Source organism: Notothenia coriiceps, unplaced genomic scaffold (genome assembly GCF_000735185.1).
Source record: "Notothenia coriiceps isolate Sejong01 unplaced genomic scaffold, NC01 NC01_scaffold00034012, whole genome shotgun sequence".
NCBI lineage: Eukaryota > Metazoa > Chordata > Actinopteri > Perciformes > Nototheniidae > Notothenia > Notothenia coriiceps.
Window position 1 is genome coordinate 208,990 of NW_011366713.1, and position 17,004 is coordinate 225,993.

General features: G+C 39.7%; 2 protein-coding genes across 4 annotated transcripts; one reads left to right on the forward strand and one right to left on the reverse strand.

The window, feature by feature from the left end:
* Positions 1 to 379: 379 nt before the first annotated feature.
* b3gnt7 (UDP-GlcNAc:betaGal beta-1,3-N-acetylglucosaminyltransferase 7) lies at positions 380 to 4,585 on the forward strand. 3 transcript variants are annotated; one of them, XM_010790283.1, is made up of 2 exons: positions 380 to 602; positions 1,985 to 4,585. In XM_010790283.1, the coding sequence occupies exon 2, from the start codon at positions 2,003 to 2,005 to the stop codon at positions 3,251 to 3,253; it is 1,251 nt and encodes a 416-aa protein (XP_010788585.1). In that variant the 5' UTR covers positions 380 to 602; positions 1,985 to 2,002; the 3' UTR covers positions 3,254 to 4,585. The 3 variants fall into 3 exon arrangements, with proteins under 3 accessions (XP_010788585.1, XP_010788583.1, XP_010788584.1); XM_010790281.1 differs by having other exon boundaries at positions 381 to 602; positions 2,002 to 4,585; XM_010790282.1 differs by lacking the exon at positions 380 to 602 and adding an exon at positions 655 to 1,242 and having other exon boundaries at positions 2,002 to 4,585.
* A 3,889-nt stretch (positions 4,586 to 8,474) lies between these two features.
* On the reverse strand, positions 8,475 to 17,004 carry ncl (nucleolin). Its single transcript, XM_010790284.1, has 16 exons — positions 16,858 to 17,004; positions 15,903 to 15,998; positions 15,720 to 15,807; positions 15,225 to 15,347; positions 14,702 to 14,893; positions 14,353 to 14,487; positions 14,033 to 14,116; positions 13,732 to 13,855; positions 13,317 to 13,453; positions 12,832 to 12,958; positions 11,767 to 11,906; positions 11,211 to 11,343; positions 10,716 to 10,855; positions 10,380 to 10,506; positions 9,980 to 10,278; positions 8,475 to 9,525 (listed from the first exon to the last, which is right to left on the reverse strand). The coding sequence occupies exons 1-16, from the start codon at positions 16,873 to 16,875 to the stop codon at positions 9,464 to 9,466; spliced, it is 2,025 nt and encodes a 674-aa protein (XP_010788586.1). The 5' UTR covers positions 16,876 to 17,004; the 3' UTR covers positions 8,475 to 9,463.

Below are 17,004 nucleotides of genomic sequence, written 5' to 3' on the forward strand. Positions count from 1 at the left end.
ATGGAAATACTCAAGTAAACAAGTATCTCAAAATTGTCCTTAGGTACAAAAGGCTACTTGAGTAAATAGACTACACTTACTTACTTTTTACTTCTGGTTAGACTTTAGTTTTCCAGGAGGAATCCAGTAAGCACGAGTATAAAGCCAACATGCAACCTGGTGGATTAGTTATTCCACCCCACAGACCTTTACTGATGGAAAGGAAAAAATAAAATCCAATGTTAACTATGTGAAGTAAGTCCTGTGTGTACATGAGGGGCGGAGTGACGGACCCTTGATTTCCCTGCTGCTCATTCATCATCTACATCCTGTGTGTAAGTGGTCTTCCACGTAACTGCAGCCACCCTTAAAAGCACTTATGAGGGAGGGAGAGAGGAGGCAGTCCCGAGCACCCGGCACCACATCCACCTCCACCAGCTCCGTGCATCTGTCACCATTTGCAACAACCAAGACCGTCGTGATGGAAAGGATTATTTTATAACTTTTCCCCATCAACCGGAGAGACACAAACTCAAGCCATTTCATTTTCCTGGGCTCAATAATCGGGTTTTTATCGGTTTATTTTCTCCAAGCCACTGATCGTCGGATCGCAGGAACACAATGTGAGTGTCGTCTTCATCATTTTAGGCAAAATTGACAATTTAACGCCATCTTTATCTGTTGGTTTTAATTATCTTTCGTTTTAATTTATGCACCTAAAGTCAACAACTGAAAATGTTGAATCTTTTAGCGTAGTGTAATTCAGCAAGACTGTGCATTTAAAAAGAACATGAAACAAACATATTTTAACTTTTAAACTAATAGTTTAAAAGTTAAATATTTAATTGCCCATTTTAACAGATTGTTTTATGAAAACGAAGCAGTAGGTCTATACGTATAGATGGCAAATATAATAGAGGTAATGCTGATTTTTTTTTACCAGTATCCTTTATTAATTGTAAAGTACCGACACAATGATCAACTTTAAGATAATTGAAGTGTGGCATATTGTGTGCTTTCGTGTCAACATGTGAGTAAAGAACAATTACAAGTGAACTTTCATTATCAACAAAGATAGGCTCTGCGTCCATAATTAGCCTTGATTGACCTTGTTTGTTTGTGTTTTTTCTGTTTTTGGTGGGGGGTTACTCTGCTATTTGCCCCACATGGGAGTGTCTCTGTGGTCGTGAGCATAACGAGCCCTGGCACGGCTTGTTGGACATGTGAGAATGCTGAAGCTCCAGGGGTTACTTCACGTTCTAAGTACATTCCACGTGTTCTTCCAGAAGTTAAATAAATAGTGACAAGTGTTACTTTACTTGTGTTATGTTTAAAAATGGAGGGGATGATACACCTCTGCTGCATGTCTTTTGTTTAGAGCAAACCTAGTAAAGTGTTAGGGAGAAGCATTGTTCTGTCTTTTATACAAATCCTATTTAAGTACATGTTGATCATATTATGATGTAAACCTGCCCTCAGGCTGTTCTTTGCTTTGCTGGCTATGAAACAGCAAGAAGTATGTTTTGAGTATACATTGATATTGTTTTAAACTGTTAGTGTATTGAAAACATTTCACACAAACCCCAAATTAAAGTATTTTCTTATGGAGCAGTTATTTGCAAATAATAAAAACCTGTTTTCAGTCCTTCAATAATGAAAATAAACTTCATAATCATTTTTAAACAACACAATACAACATTTTGAATTTCAGAGTTTTCAGAGATTCATATTTGATTCCGTATTGCAAGTTTCATGCCTAATGGCATCCTCTACACCACACACATTGTAATGAAATGTTTAATATTACTACAATTCAGTGGCGTCTTAAGTTGAATAAAATGGAAATACTCGATTTAAGTACCTCAAAATTGTACCTAAGACAGAACTTGTGTAAAGGTACTCAGGTACTGTCCACCACTACAGTTCAATTAGTTTGGGATTAAAAACAGTGAATGGCTCTTTCTGATTATCTAGATTTTTTTGCCCTAATTCTGACTGGCTGTAGTCTTTGTCTTCCCCCAGGATGAACAACAGAGACCGCTGGAAGGTGTACAAGAGGGTTGGTGTCATGTTTTTCCTGGCTGTGGTCGCGCTGACTGTTGTCCAAAGAGGAAGCATCAACATGGGGGCTCCCTTCCAAATTGAAAGGCAGCCTCGGACAGATGCCTCAGAGGGGGCGGAGCATGGAGCTGCTGGGGAGGACAAAAGTGACTTGAACCTGGGAATGAAAAGTTTCTGGAAGGCTAGCAAACACCAGCTGATGCCTAAAAAACGGGCCACCACACAAAAGCCCCGGATCACTGAGGACAGCAGCCCGAGAACCTGGGATGTTACCAACTCCAACTGTAGCATCAACCTCAACCTCTCAAGTCAGAACTGGTTTAATAGCCTGGAGGAGAATTTCAAGCAATTCATGCTTTATCGACACTGCCGTTACTTCCCCATGCTCCTCAACCACCCAGAGAAGTGCACAGGCGACACATATTTACTCATGATAATAAAGTCTGTTGCCACCCAGCATGACAGAAGAGAGGTCATCAGAAAAACCTGGGGCAAAAAGCAGGTGATTGATGGCAAGAGAGTAAAGACCCTTTTCCTTCTTGGTAAACCCTCCAGTGTGGCAGAGAGAGCAAACCACCAGAAGCTAGTGGAGTACGAGGACTACATCTACGGTGATATCCTCCAGTGGGACTTCCTAGATAGTTTCTTCAACCTCACACTAAAGGAGACTCACTTCCTCAAATGGTTCCACACCTACTGCCCCAGTGTACGCTACGTCTTCAAGGGGGATGACGACGTCTTTGTCAGCGTGGACAACATCTTTGAGTTTTTAGAGGGCAATCAGGCAAAGAACCTGTTTGTGGGCGATGTGATTGTCAAGGCGAAGCCCATCCGTAAAAAGGAAAACAAATACTACATCCCCCTGGCTCTGTATAATAAAACACACTACCCTCCGTATGCAGGTGGAGGGGGGTTTCTGATGGATGGGAATCTGGCGAGGAGGCTTTACTTGGTGGCAGACACCCTTGAGCTTTACCCCATCGATGATGTCTTCTTGGGCATGTGTCTGGAGGTACTTCAGGTCACTCCTATAAAACACAATGCCTTTAAGACGTTTGGCTTGGTGAAAAATAAGAGCAGCAAATTGAACAGAGAACCTTGTTTCTTTAAGAGCATGATTGTGGTACACAAGCTGCTCCCGTCGGACCTAATGCACATGTGGCATATGGTCAACAGTGACCTGGTGTGCTCACAGAAAGTGGAGATCCTATAGCTTGATGAGAGCACCAGGTCAGGACAGCACCAACACGCTGAGCTGTACCTTGGTGGACACCGTGATGCACGAGAGTCCCAGTAAACTCTCCCTTATATGTGGGGAAGGACCATGGACCATATCAGAATTTGCTGTTTCTGTTCAGTAGTGCAATGTTTTGAGGATATTCCTCAAAAGTCAAGTAAATTATACAGAGATTTTAAAACGTTGTAGAATTGTGTATTTATATTGGCATTCTGAAGGACTTAATTCTTTCAGAGACAACCTAAGTTTAACTGCTTCCTCAACAGTCTTGCTGAGGAGGACAGTTATTGCTTGGCAACTACAGGCTTTTTATTTTATTATGTAATTATGTGTGAGGTTCTCCGCCTTATCACAGCCGGACACACTGTCCTCCTCCCCTCGTCAGTGGCTAACACCTTTTTTTCCCCTTCCTTCTGGTTGGATATGGTTGAGGTTTTTCATTGCCAAATCACCATTGGTAGCGATCTGATTTATATTAATACCTCAAATGTAACCAAAAAAGTGTAGTATGAGGACTAGTGGTAAATAAACCATAAATATATTTGTAGCTAAATGTGCTTTCTGATAGGTCAGAGGGAAATAATGTTTAGTTGGCCAGTGTGATCTTGAGAATAAAAAGGCAGTGTGAGGTGGTGCCCTGGATGCTGGGGTTTGAAAGCCATTGCACTTGCTGCACAGCCTTTAGTTATGCTTGCATTTTGGGTTTGTATTAAGTGTTATACATTTCCTTCACTTGAGTCAATGTGTAATTCTGCAGTGGCTTCAAATCAAGTAAGAGACGATTCTCTCTACCTCAGTGATTCGGTCAATTAAAAAAAAAATCATAATTAGTTTAGGCTTATCTTAATATGAAGCACATGTTCCCTAAAGTGTGTTTTTAATCAATGAAGTACTGTAGAGGTCCTTGCACTATTATTTTGGAATGTGACTGACTTGATCTACTACTACTACTACTACTACTACTGGAAACTTTTAAAATGAGATGTCTAAACTTGTTACATGTTTGCTGTCCGTGGATTCGAATGTGCTGATATACTTGACATGGATTTGGTTAAGGGTTTACAATGACACTGTGAACTAAAACTAATGCTGGTACGAGAAATTACATATTAAATGTAATCCTCAATAAAAAGGAGGAAAATAAGGGGTTCTTGTATTTAATTTAAAGCCTCCAATGAGCATAATAATGTGATGTTTGATGATTATAAAACTGAATGTTGTGGGTATAGTGGGTGATGGTGATGTAAATATATGTACAAATCAAAATGTACAAAGAATGTCATTTGTAAATTAAAATGTTAAAATGTTCTCTTTGAAAATCTGTCCTAATTTGGCTGTTTTTGTGTTTGGTTTATCAGCATTGAACATCTATATGAAAATCCACATCAGGTCACACAACAAAAGTATTGTCGGGTATCTGTTACACTACTTAACAATAAAGAAAACATGTATGCTCAGTTATGAAAATCACCATGGTGTAGTCTAACAATATATTAAGTGCTCATTTTTATCAGTGTTCAGCAACTTAACAAGCACGCATGTCTTCTTACTCTGCCTGTGATGAGATGGCGAAGAAGTGTGACTTGCAATATTCCTACACTGAGTGTGACACCATTGCTGGATTATAGCAGAACATCCTTTTTAGTGCAAACAAAGAAAAACATTGAAAGACAATGAACTTCATCTAATAATCTTCTTTTTGTATATGGTAAATAATCTTCAACACAGTCTATTGTGTTAGTTTTCCCAAAGTATCTGTCCATCCTCCCGACTGGGTGTGACATTTCACATAGTTTATGTTAAGCATCTCCGTCTACTATTGTGTCTTTTTCACTGAGAAGAACCCCTGAGAATGAGACTGACGGTAAACAGTGAGGTAATTAAGAGCTTTAAGTTGGCCTAAAAAGTAAAAGAGACAAAATAAATACCTTCCTGTTGTTCTTTACAATGTCTTACAGGACAAAGACAATAAAGCCTCTGAGAAACTGGATCCTCTCGATATATTGTGTTTCCTGAAGGGCGCACTTTGAGATAAAGCTTAACAAGATGAATCTCACAACTGTCCTCTGTGTGGAACACAATGAACAAGTGATACAGCGTTGAACCTTTCAAAAAGAAAATAGCTGAATCATCTATTGTATTTTCACAAGTTTGATTAATTCACTATGACCGCAATGTGCAAATCGTATTACTAACAAGCCCTACATTTCTATTTTAAGACATTGATTTGGTTCAACCAAAACGTACTAAAGTGATGTAAGAGAGTGTGTAACTAAACATGGTTTATTGGCAGCTGTGACCTCATCAGTCAAATTTCCTCTCGTTTGGGGTCCATGTAGTGGTGTGAGGAAGGGTGACGAGACTAATTAGTGGCAATGAATTCATCAAAGAAACAGGACATTCCTCTATATAGGCACGAACCAAATCTTACATTTTTTGTATTAGATTGAACCAAGGCAGCACTTTTAAACACCTTTTTTCTTTAAAGAAAGGATATCCTCTCCATGATATTGTGTAAAACAATTGTCAGTTAACATTGAGAGTAGTGAAAACATTCTGTACCCAAAATATATTATGTTGTTTTACTTTGTGTACTTAATGCAGTTTTTACATTAGGATGTACTGAGTGTTAATTGTAAATGTGTCTGTATGTGTGTGAAACAAATACATTTCTACCTGAGAGCAACAGAACAAACAATGATTCAAATCTCACTGCCTTCTGTGTCTCCTAAACCTACAAGGAGAGAGGAACACAAACCCACAGCTAAAAGATGTGCAGTTAACATAGGAACAATAAAGGACACACTATTGTTGCTAGGCTGTGAACAAACAAGTGATGTTTCCCTTGCTGAAAAGCTATCACCTAGTGTAAATGTCCCACTCAAGTGATGATATTTGAATGTATGCGAGCCTGCAGACCAAGAGCTGCACATTTGTCGAAAGTAATTGGAGGAAGCTTTTTGATGCAAGTGCGGTCAATGGGGTCGTCTGACAGAGGCTGCAGGATTTCACACAAGCCCTCTATTTTCTTCAAAGGCCTCTGGAGCACCATCATTGGCATGGCTGAAGATGGGAAAGTTGTAGCTGGGGTTTAAATTAAAAAAGAACATTCCACACTGTACATGCTGCTGACAATGGCATCTCTATAGGGCTCAGACAACGCAGACAATCTCATCTAGCAGCTGCGTAAATTACAAGTCATGTTTAGCCCAGTGTAGATAACAGTAAAGATAATAATTGGACATAACATGGTGTTCCACGTTGCCGAACGTTACTTCATATTATGTAGTTTGGTGGATGGATTACACATGATTGATGATGATACATATGATTAACTTTTGCACTTTTTATGAAAAACACAAATGCTCTTATATTGTCCCTTACTTTGAAAAAACCTGGATTGAACTAAATAATCACGTAAACATTTGTTGGTAAAGGTTTATGCTAAGTTATTTACTTTCCTGCCAGATTTGCTTGAGAAGATCGTAAGCACTCTATATGCTAATTATAAAACTACAGCCAAGCATTGTCACAGTATTCAATCAAAATGATGATTGAATAACAGTGGTTCAAAGTCAGCATCTTAACATAGCACTGGAACTATTAAATCAGCTGAGAAACACACGAATGAATTTCAGTAGCCATAGTTAACAAAGAAGGACTCCATGTTATTTATCTATGTGTTTTCAGATCAACTCCAGACTTGTAATGTTTGTTAGAAACAATGCCATGCAATAAGGCTGAACAAAGATCTCTTTGATTTCAGTTCAAACATTGGTCCCCATCTGCTTTATGACGCGGGAATAATCAAATTGTTTAAGATAAATAAAGATTTCACATGCATTGATCTCTGGCAGGGAGGAAACAAACAGTTTGTTCTTCTTGGTAACATACATTTGGGAAATGTCGGTTAAAAAAAAAGATAATCAGCATTGTGTGCCAACTCAGCAGATCAGTACACTGTAGTCCCTGACTCCACACATCACACTGGAAGAGAGGCCAAGGCAATGCAACTTCATCTGTGCTATAGGACACCATGTACTTGACAAAGATCCATTGTGAAGAAGACTCAGAGCTGTATGCTCCCCTTTAAAGAGGGTCCTATTTAGATCAGCCACTCACTATACAAATGAGATAAAGTATGAGTCTCTGTCCTCTCTCCTATTGACTCAGTGTCCACTCATGAAGATGCTTATGGTTTGTCAATGAGTGAAACAGCAGCACCCTCAATCATATTCTCTCCCATTACTTCCTATAATATGCTGAAGCATAAGCAGAGTTTAGGAGAATAGATTTAATATTAACATATAAAAGCTAACTATATTGTAATTGTAAACTGCTCGTTCATGAGGTCGACTATGTTAAATAGGGAGAAAAAAAAATCACCTCAGGAAAACAATTTATAGAAATGGAACCAAGCTGAGAGACAGGCCTTCAAGTGAAAGCAAGAGGTCTGACATAATGCCTCAGCTAGCATGACTTTGTCACTGTTCAAGGCAGAGAGTGCTAATCTGCATGGAGGTATTCAGTGGCACCTTCAGGAACAAAGACCCTGTTCAGCTGAGGGATGACAGCACACTGCTGTCCGGCGGGTCACTGTTAATCACACAAAGGCCTTCTGCCCATGAGACATAAGAAATGTAGGATTTTACAGAACCAACTGGAACAGCCTCATCTTTTAACCCACCAACATACTTTATGCCCATAAATTGAAGTATACACGTAACTGCCCCTCGAGAAAAACCGTTAGTCTATATTCATCTCCATTTATCATAGGAACTGTGCAAGTATTGTAAGCTAATTTGACAGATAAATTCATGTATGCCTGCCATGTGAACAATAAAGGGTTTACAGAAAGGGTTTGACAAGCTGAAGGTTGTTTGGAGAAAACATAACATTTTAAGTAATTTTGAAACTCATTCAAGTGGCAGTTTAGTACTCTCCGCAATGGCTACAGTAATTATTTAATTGGCTGAGGATTGGCCTTTAACCAGTATCCCAGATCAATTACAAAATTATCCTCACTTGCATACAAGTACTCAGTATGCAGTTTCCTATGAGATATTTTTATTGTCTCAGGTGTCAACACACAAAACGATACCTGATATATACTGCCCCCTTGTGGAATAATAAGGGGTGGTCATCTAGCCATTTTCAGCTCATTTAAGACGTAGGTTACATTTTGGTTGTTTGTAGACAACGCATTCAGGAATACAATAGGACGAGCATCCGTCCCCATTTAGGGCATCCATGTGGGACACTACAACAACCTTCCAACAATATACAGGTTAACAGAATCAAACATTTTTCTCCAGGACTCCTAGGGTTTACTCAACAAGTGACGGTATTACTTGAAATGTTTCAAGCTTTTCAAAGTAAAATATATTTCAGAGATGATGTGTTGCATTGGTAGGTAGCAGTATAAATGTATCAACTTTTATATTCTAACATTTCAAGCCTGTGACACATTCAATATTTCAGATTGACAAGGTTGAAAAAGGATAGACATTTAAAAATCACCACCTACAAGGTTTTATTTCAATCATGTGAAAATCTTCAGATTTTCAGATGGGGGAAAAGAAATTAGTCAATGCACTACAAATATTTTATGTTACATAGAAGAGGTTCTTCCTCTGACATTGACCCGGCCCCACCAAACAAACATGACAGAACATCTTGCCATTTCCTTAACACCCAACTCATGAGCACTGACTCAAATCTTCTATCAAAATATGCTTTACACAGAACAGTAAAAGTTGGCAACTAAAGCAAACTAAAAAATAAAAGCAAATAAGGTGTGTATTTTTTTTTTTTTTACAAAAAGGTAAAATGAAAATCATACAAACTGTTTAAATTTACACAATGTATCTGACAAAGACAAGCATATTTTTCACAGCAAACTTGTTTGCCAGACCCGTTCCATTTTACTCCTTCAGAAAAGCAAGTTATCAGAGGGTTAGAGGCGCAGGTTTGCACTTGGGACATTCAGTACTCACAAAGCACTTGAGCTGAGAAGGTCAAAAAGTACCATTCTGGCACACAAGGGTGGAGGTTTGTGGGGTCTAAATAAAGGGCTAAAATGCCCGTCAACAGTTAAATATATATCAATGACGCTTTCTGGAATGTCCAAAAGCTCTGAAAAGTGATGAAACCAGAGTCCATTCAAAAGTAAAAATGACGAAGGATTTAGTCATCAAACTTAATTTTCTTCCCCTGGGGCTTGGCAAATCCACCACCACCTCTTCCACCTAGAAATGAGAAGAAAAATGTGTTTTACTAGCCAGCATCTTTAGCTACAAACAAATCATGGATACTGTGTTTTTACCCCAAGGGCAAAAGTATGAACTCTTCAAGCAAAAAAAGGAAATTGACAAACATACCATATATAGTTAGCCATATTGTCAAGATGAATACAAAACAAAAAGATTGCACTGCATTAGCAGCTGACAAATCAATAGAGTCCACTATTGATTGTCACTTAGTCGTTAAAGGCATGAATGTGACAGCGATTGAGGATAGAACCGGCAGACGATAACACACACCGGCACCGAAGACATAGCACTGCCTTTAGTTTTCCTCCGAACATTTCACACACGAGTACTGAACAACCACATGTGTGCCAAGAAATGGAGGGTGTTTGGCAATTTTCTTAAGTCTAAGGGCAGACATTTTAAAACATTCAAATATAGCACTTTTATTTACCTCCGAAGCTTCCTCGCCCGCGTCCACCGCCACGAGAGTCTCCTCTTCCTCTGCCGCCACGACCACGGCCGCCAAATCCGCCGCCGCCAAAGCCACCACCGCCGCCGCGACCACCGCCAAATCCACCTCTGCCGCCGCGACCGCCAAATCCACCTCCACCTCGACCACCGCGGAAGCCGCCTTCGCCCTTGGGCCTGGCGTAGTCCAGGCTCACCTTGGTGCCATCGATCTCGCCATCATCCATGGCCTCCTTGGCTGCCTTGCAGTCATCCTCATTGTTAAAGTCCACAAAGCCAAAGCTGCAAGGAAAGGCAGAATTTAACATGCAAATCTGTACAGAGTCCCTGCTGGACAGAGTAGTGTTAACGACTGGGAAGCCACGAGGAATTTTAAAACTTACCATTTTGATGCTCCTGTTTCTCTGTCTGTGACTATCCTGGCTGCTGCGGCCCCATCGAACGCATCTCTGAGAGTCTGATCTGTGGTCTCCTCAGAGAGACCCTTGACGAACAGGGTTTTAGTTGGACCTGGTAGCAGAGAGAAGTAGTCATTAAAAAAAAGGGTTTGATTTAATTATCTTCGGGGCTGATACAAATGATTTATCAACCTAAAGCCTCATGGGAGGACCAGTTTAAACTACCAAGTTTCAGAAGGAAAAGTTTTCACATCTGGCCATGCTATCAAATCATTTTATTTCTGCAGAGTCAGTTCTGGATGGTCAAGTTGGTAGACTTACCAGCGTTTCCTCTGGCTCCGTCTCTGCTACTGTTTTGGCTGTACTCCAGGCGGATGGAGCGGCCATCAATATCTGTGTTGTTGAGGTTTTCAAGGGCATCCTTAGCCTCCTCTGTGGTCTCAAATTCTACGAAAGCAAAACTAAGGAAAAAAGAACATTAGGAAAGTGTAAGCTGATAAATTCAGAAAAAGCCACAAATTGATATCAAAATGTTTTACCATTGTTGACTAGTAGAAATGCAAATCATAACCGTTACCGCTCAATATAAACTGTTGCACAACAGACAGACAATCTCCCCAATGCGAGTAGGGCCTGCAGAGCTTGTTCTAACTGTGCATTGACTCTGCTTCTCGTGCGAATCCATTCAGAATCATGAGTAAGACTCAGAGGAGCTCATGAGAAGGTGAACAGTTGAAAGATTTATTTCCAGATAAATTATAACCTATAGAAAGTCATCCTTAAAACCATTAACATAGTATCATTCCAGATTCTTACCCTTTTGGTCTGCCGTCTCTCTGTGGAATCCTAATAGAGACAGCCTTATCAAAAGTGGCTTGAAGTGCCTCTTCTGTGGCGGTGAACGACAGATTATTCACCACCAGTGTTTTACTGGCTGCTCCTGCTGCTGCTACAGAAGAAAAAGAAAACGGGTGAGATTGAGAAGAATTTTCATTAATCTACTGGAAGTACTATGTGCATCAAAACTGTCCAGTTAAAGCAACCTGCCCTTTAAATTGAAATACATAAACATGTACATCATGTCTTAAGAGCTTTATTATACTTCAAATGACAAATCAATAGCCAGAGGCCACTATTGATTGTCGCTTAGTCGTTAAAGTCATGAATGTGACAGCGATTGAGGATAGAACCGGCAGACAATAACACACACCGGCACCGAAGACATAGCACTGCCTTTAGTTTTCCTCCGAACATTTCACACATCAGTACTGAACAACCAAATGTGTGCCAAGAAATGGAGGGTGTTTGGCAATTCCCTTAAGTCAAAGGGCAGCCATTTTAAAACTTCAAAAAAAAAATCTGGGGAATTTACCTCCAGCCATGGAAGCTCCCTTCTGGCTCTTATCTCCAACGTAGTCCACCATGATGGACCTCCCCTGGACATCAGCACCTTGAGCTTCCTCCAACATCTTCTCAGCTTCAGCTTCAGATTTGAACTCAATGTAGGCAATGCTGTCAAAAAGAGAGAAGACATTACTTGTCAAGAAAAGAAAAAAACTAGTACATTACCAACCAAAATACTGGTCAAATGCAAATGAAAGGCAGGTTTGAGTACTAGGAAATAGAAACCTAAAACTTATGAAGCTGCAACAACTAGTTTGACTAATCAGTTCAACTGCAATTTATCAAATGTATTTTTCAGCCTCTCACAATAGGAGATTTCCTAATTATCCATTCTCTATTGATTCCACTTAGTCATTTAGGCATGAATGTGACAGCGATTGAGGATAGAACCGGCAGACGATAACACACACCGGCACCGAAGACATAGCACTGCCTTTAGTTTTCCTCCGAACATTTCACACACGAGTACTGAACAACCACATGTGTGCCAAGAAATGGAGGGTGTAACAATTTTCTTAAAATGTAGAAGGGCAGACATTTTAAAACTTAGTACATTACTAACCAAAATACTGGTCAAATGAAAGGCAGGTTTGAGTACTAGGAAATAAAAACCTACCACTTATAAAGCTGCAATAACTAGTTTGACCAATCAACTGCATTTAAAAAAAAAAAAGATTTATGAAATGTCAGTAATGCATCACAATAGGAGATTTCCTAATTATCCGTTATACAATCTTTGACATAAAAAAACCTTTGACATAAAAAAAGGTGGGATGGCCTTTTTTTTTTTTAAACTGTTAAATGTGTCTACCAAAATAGTAAACCATGAATAAAATATATATTTTTTTTTACTTTCAGTACTATTTCGTACAAAATGGTGGATTGAAAAAAGTACAATTTCCTTACACTACATCAGTTTCCTACACAGTTCTTAGCCAGCTTGTAGGATCTCAGAGTTTGTATTCCCTATGTTTTTACAAAGTGACCTCATCTAGACAAAGGAAATAAACTCAAAATGTCCGCTTGTCCTTACCCCCTGTTTGAACCGTTCTGGCCTGGCGGTAACCTGACATCAACGGCAGCCTCAAAGACTTCCTTAAGGTCTTCAATCGTGGCGGAGAAGGGAAGGTTCTTCACAAACAGTGTCTTTGAATCCCTCTCTGTGGGATAAATAGAATCGTCAGTTTTGGAATAACTTATTTTCCCTATAATGAGAGAAGTTATTTGCTAAAAATCCATTCATTTCAGGAAAAGCCCATGAAATTCGTTTTTAAATAATCTGCATAGGAAAAAGTCATGAATGTGACAGCGATTGAGGATAGAACCGGCAGACGATGACACACACCGGTACCGAAGACATAGCACTGCCTTTAGTTTTCCTCCGAACATTTCACACAGTGGTACTGAACAACCACATGTGTGTCAAGAAATGGAGGGTGTAGCAATGTTCTTAAAATGTAGAAGGGTAGACATTTTAAAACAGCAAAAACATCCATTTTAAAATGTTGGTGTGTTTACCTTTCTTTCCATCCTGTGAGGTCTCCTTGCTTCTGGCTCTGTCCAACTTAAGCTCCTGACCCATGAACTTCTTGCCATTCAGCTCTAGAGCTTTTTGCATGTCCTCCTCCGAGGAAAACTCCACATAACCGAATTTTCTGCAGATGCAAGACATTCAAGGACCATTAGACATACTTTTTTCAAGACTGATATTATATAGATTCATAGCAAACATTCTAAGGTGTAAAACACAACAGTACCACTAGACACCAGTCATGATGTGATAGAACCATTAATGATATGTTACAGATTAACATTATGTATTTTTTTAGTCACTGCCATCCTAAAATTAAGAAAGGTGGATATTTAGGTTTCCAATAACAGGTACTTTTACCTGTAAATAGGTTTGTATTGTTTGTTTTCAAATATTGCTTACTTGGATCCACCTAACCGGACATCAGTGACTTCAAGGTCGTTCTTGGTGAAGAATTTCCTCATGGCATCTTTAATTTCATCAAAGTCCTTGTCGGAGTTCAAGTTCCCAACAAATAGACAGAAACCTGAAAAACGGGGAATGTAAGATCAATGACTTTTGTTTGATTTGTGTGAAACAATTTTTAACTTCAAGTTGATTCAGAAAAATAAGTAAGTGACATCACACATCAGTATTAAGTCCCTTATTGTTCATCATAATAAAATGTTGACATGTGATTGATGGGTCCGTGCATTCTGCTTACCTTCACCATCGGACTTTGCCTTCTTGGCAGCAGGTGCCTCTTTCTTGCTCTCTGCCTTCCTCTTTGCAGGGGTCACTGGGGCTTCTGTAGAGACAAGAGTGTTAAAAAGTGTTCACAGACAGATATCAATTTAGCACAGAGAGAAGAAAGTCTGGAACATCCAGATGGTAGTAACTGCATTACAAATCAAATATGCATGCTACAGTTAACTTTTAATTGTTTTGAGATAATCATCCTTTTTTTTGTATTGCCTACTAACAAGGCAGCACTTCAGTGACGTTTATTTGAAAGATGTTAACATTTTCCATCATAAAACTCACCCTCTTCATCATCATCATCCTCATCATCATCCTCCTCTTCATCATCATCCTCCTCTGACTCTTCCTTGGCTTTCACCATCCCTGCTTTCTTTGCCTTTGCTGGTGCAGGAGCAGTGTCCATCTCTTCTTCAGATTCTGGAAAACCAAAATCATTTTTTTTTAAAAAAACCATTGTGAACAAATTCCAACTATTGACCTGTTTCCTTTAGCCAAATCAGATACATAAAAAGGTGACATCACATAAAATCAGTATTAAGTCCCTTGTTGATCATCATATAAGATCCTATGATGGCAGCTCACAGGTGAGTAACTCAAAATCATCATTAAAAGTAATCCCGGTTGATCTTACCATCTTCATCCTCAGACTCCTCTTTGGCAGCCTTTTTGGCGGCTGGTTTAGCTGCAGCCTTCTTGGAGGGTGGGGCTTCTTCTTCAGATTCTTCATCTTCAGAGGATTCCTTTGCAGGCTTAGCCTTCGCTGCGGGCTTGGCAGCAGGCTTAGCTCCTTTCTTGGGGGGTGGGGCCTCTTCCTCAGACTCATCTGGATATTGGAATTGTACATTTTAGAAATGGGTAAAAACATGAACAAATGTGCAGACAGTTGCATTGAATTCAATAAAAGCCACAAGCCAAAATGTGACAGCGATTGAGGATAGAACCGGCAGACGATAACACACACCGGTACCGAAGACATAGCACTGCCTTTAGTTTTCCTCCGAACATTTCACACAGTGGTACTGAACAACCACATGTGTGTCAAGAAATGGAGGGTATATGGCAATCTTCTTAAACAAGTAGCTTGTGAATAGACTGGTTTAACAAAGACCAAATGGAAAATGTTCCTGAAGCGACTAATGTAATGTATGTCATACCATCGTCCTCGTCATCATCTTCATCTGACTCCTCAGCCTTTACAGGTGTTGCCTTGGCGGGGGCTGGTTTGGCCTTTGCAGGAGTCTTTTTGGGTGCTGGGGCCTCTTCTTCAGATTCCTCCTCTGTAGGTTATGGACACAGCACAACAATGTCAGCATGTGCTCAATCCCTAGTATTCATTTTGAGTGTGGGTCTTAGTCTGCTCAGCTTAAATGTAAAAAGGGGGGACTAGATGTTTGGTGTAGCAGATATTACTATTTCCCGTTAAAACCATTCACGTGTAACATTAGTCTTTTAACAACTGACAATTTATTTTTAGAATAATCAATTCACTTGCATTACAATTTTAACATGCCAGAGAAATGTCTCTTATGATTCCATCATGCTTGACTAATGACCAATCAAGGGAAAGTAAATGATAAAATAAACAAATAAAAGTTTATTTTCAGGACTTTTTGTTGGTGTCTATAGACTGGGAGAAAACATTTGCTTACCTGAATCCTCCTCACTTTCTGCTTTTTTAGCAGCAGCTCCATTCTTAACTGCTTTTGCTGGTGTGGCTTTTTTCACCACTTTGGGAGCCTGAATCAAAATAAAGAAAAAGAGAACATTAATACCTTTAAAAATCCAGAACAAATATTTTAATTTAAGAACCGAGAATCTTAAATAGTCTGTACCTCTTCCTCCTCACTGCTTTCCTCTTCACTAGATTCCTCCTCTACCTCCTTTGGTGGAGGGGCTTTTTTCTTCTGAATTGCCTGCTTGGTCGCTGCCTGCAAGATAAATGGAAAATAGGAAATGTTAGAACACAGGTTTAGATTAACATGACTCGTGTTCAGTAATAGCCGGCTCTATGGGCGGTAATCTGGTTCCTCGGTTTTCACCTCGTGTCAATCCGAGCAGGCGCACAACCCACGTGGAGCTCAGGAGGTCGGGTAGTTAGCATGCTGGCTAATGTAGCCGTTTGCCGACATGCATAGAACGCATGGTGAGCAAAGGAGGGAATTGCAGGCAGACGAGCAATATACAAAATCTAACATCTAACACCGGTTCAAGAACGATCGGTTTACCGTAACGTTACAAATGGATAATAACGTACTGCTCTGCATGTGGCCTGTTAACAACCACGCTTACGCGAACAACCATGTACCGCCATCCAGCATAGTACGTACATTAAAAGGCATTCCAATAAATCGTTTGAATATCTCAATTATGGTAAAAATTGACAATCGTGTGTGGCCTAGTTTAATCTGTATTAAATGCATCTCTTAATCCCATGCTTTAAAATCGAGAAGGCGCTTGAAAGCCATCTTGAGTTTTTCGCTAACCATTAGCAGGCCAGGAAAAACCAGCAATGTACCAACATGGCCGATTTGGAACAAACGTTTTAATAACGTGGTTTTTCAATTTCACCTTTAATTTCCACCAAACACACACGTTATGAAACGTACGTAATTATTGAAGAGAACCAATAAGCAGCAGAATACCCGTATTCATTTGTAAGCGGAGTTAATTCCGTTTTTCACACAAACGCAGCAACTTCTCCATTAAGGCCTCATGCCTAACAACAAAGCTTATTTTAATCACAAACGCAAACACTTAAATAGGAAATTGCAATCAAGTTGGTCTTACCTTTGCTAGTTTCACCATGGTGATGTTGTGTGTTTCAGCGAAACACAAGGAACTGGACGTATGGAAACAAGAAACGAAATATTTAACGGACACACGTGGTGGTTCAGCCTACTCGATGGGACATAGGGCAGGAAAGACAGAGTCTTC

What these genes read in the sequence shown, in the direction of transcription:
- ncl (XM_010790284.1), bottom strand. An exon ending in CAGAACGGTTCAAACAGGGG is followed by an intron (nt 11,907 to 12,831) that starts GTAAGGACAAGC and finishes TCTTTTTGACAG; the next exon opens with CATTGCCTACATTGAGTTCA. An exon ending in GGGAGCTTCCATGGCTGGAG is followed by an intron (nt 11,344 to 11,766) that starts GTAAATTCCCCA and finishes TTTCTTCTGTAG; the next exon opens with CAGCAGCAGGAGCAGCCAGT.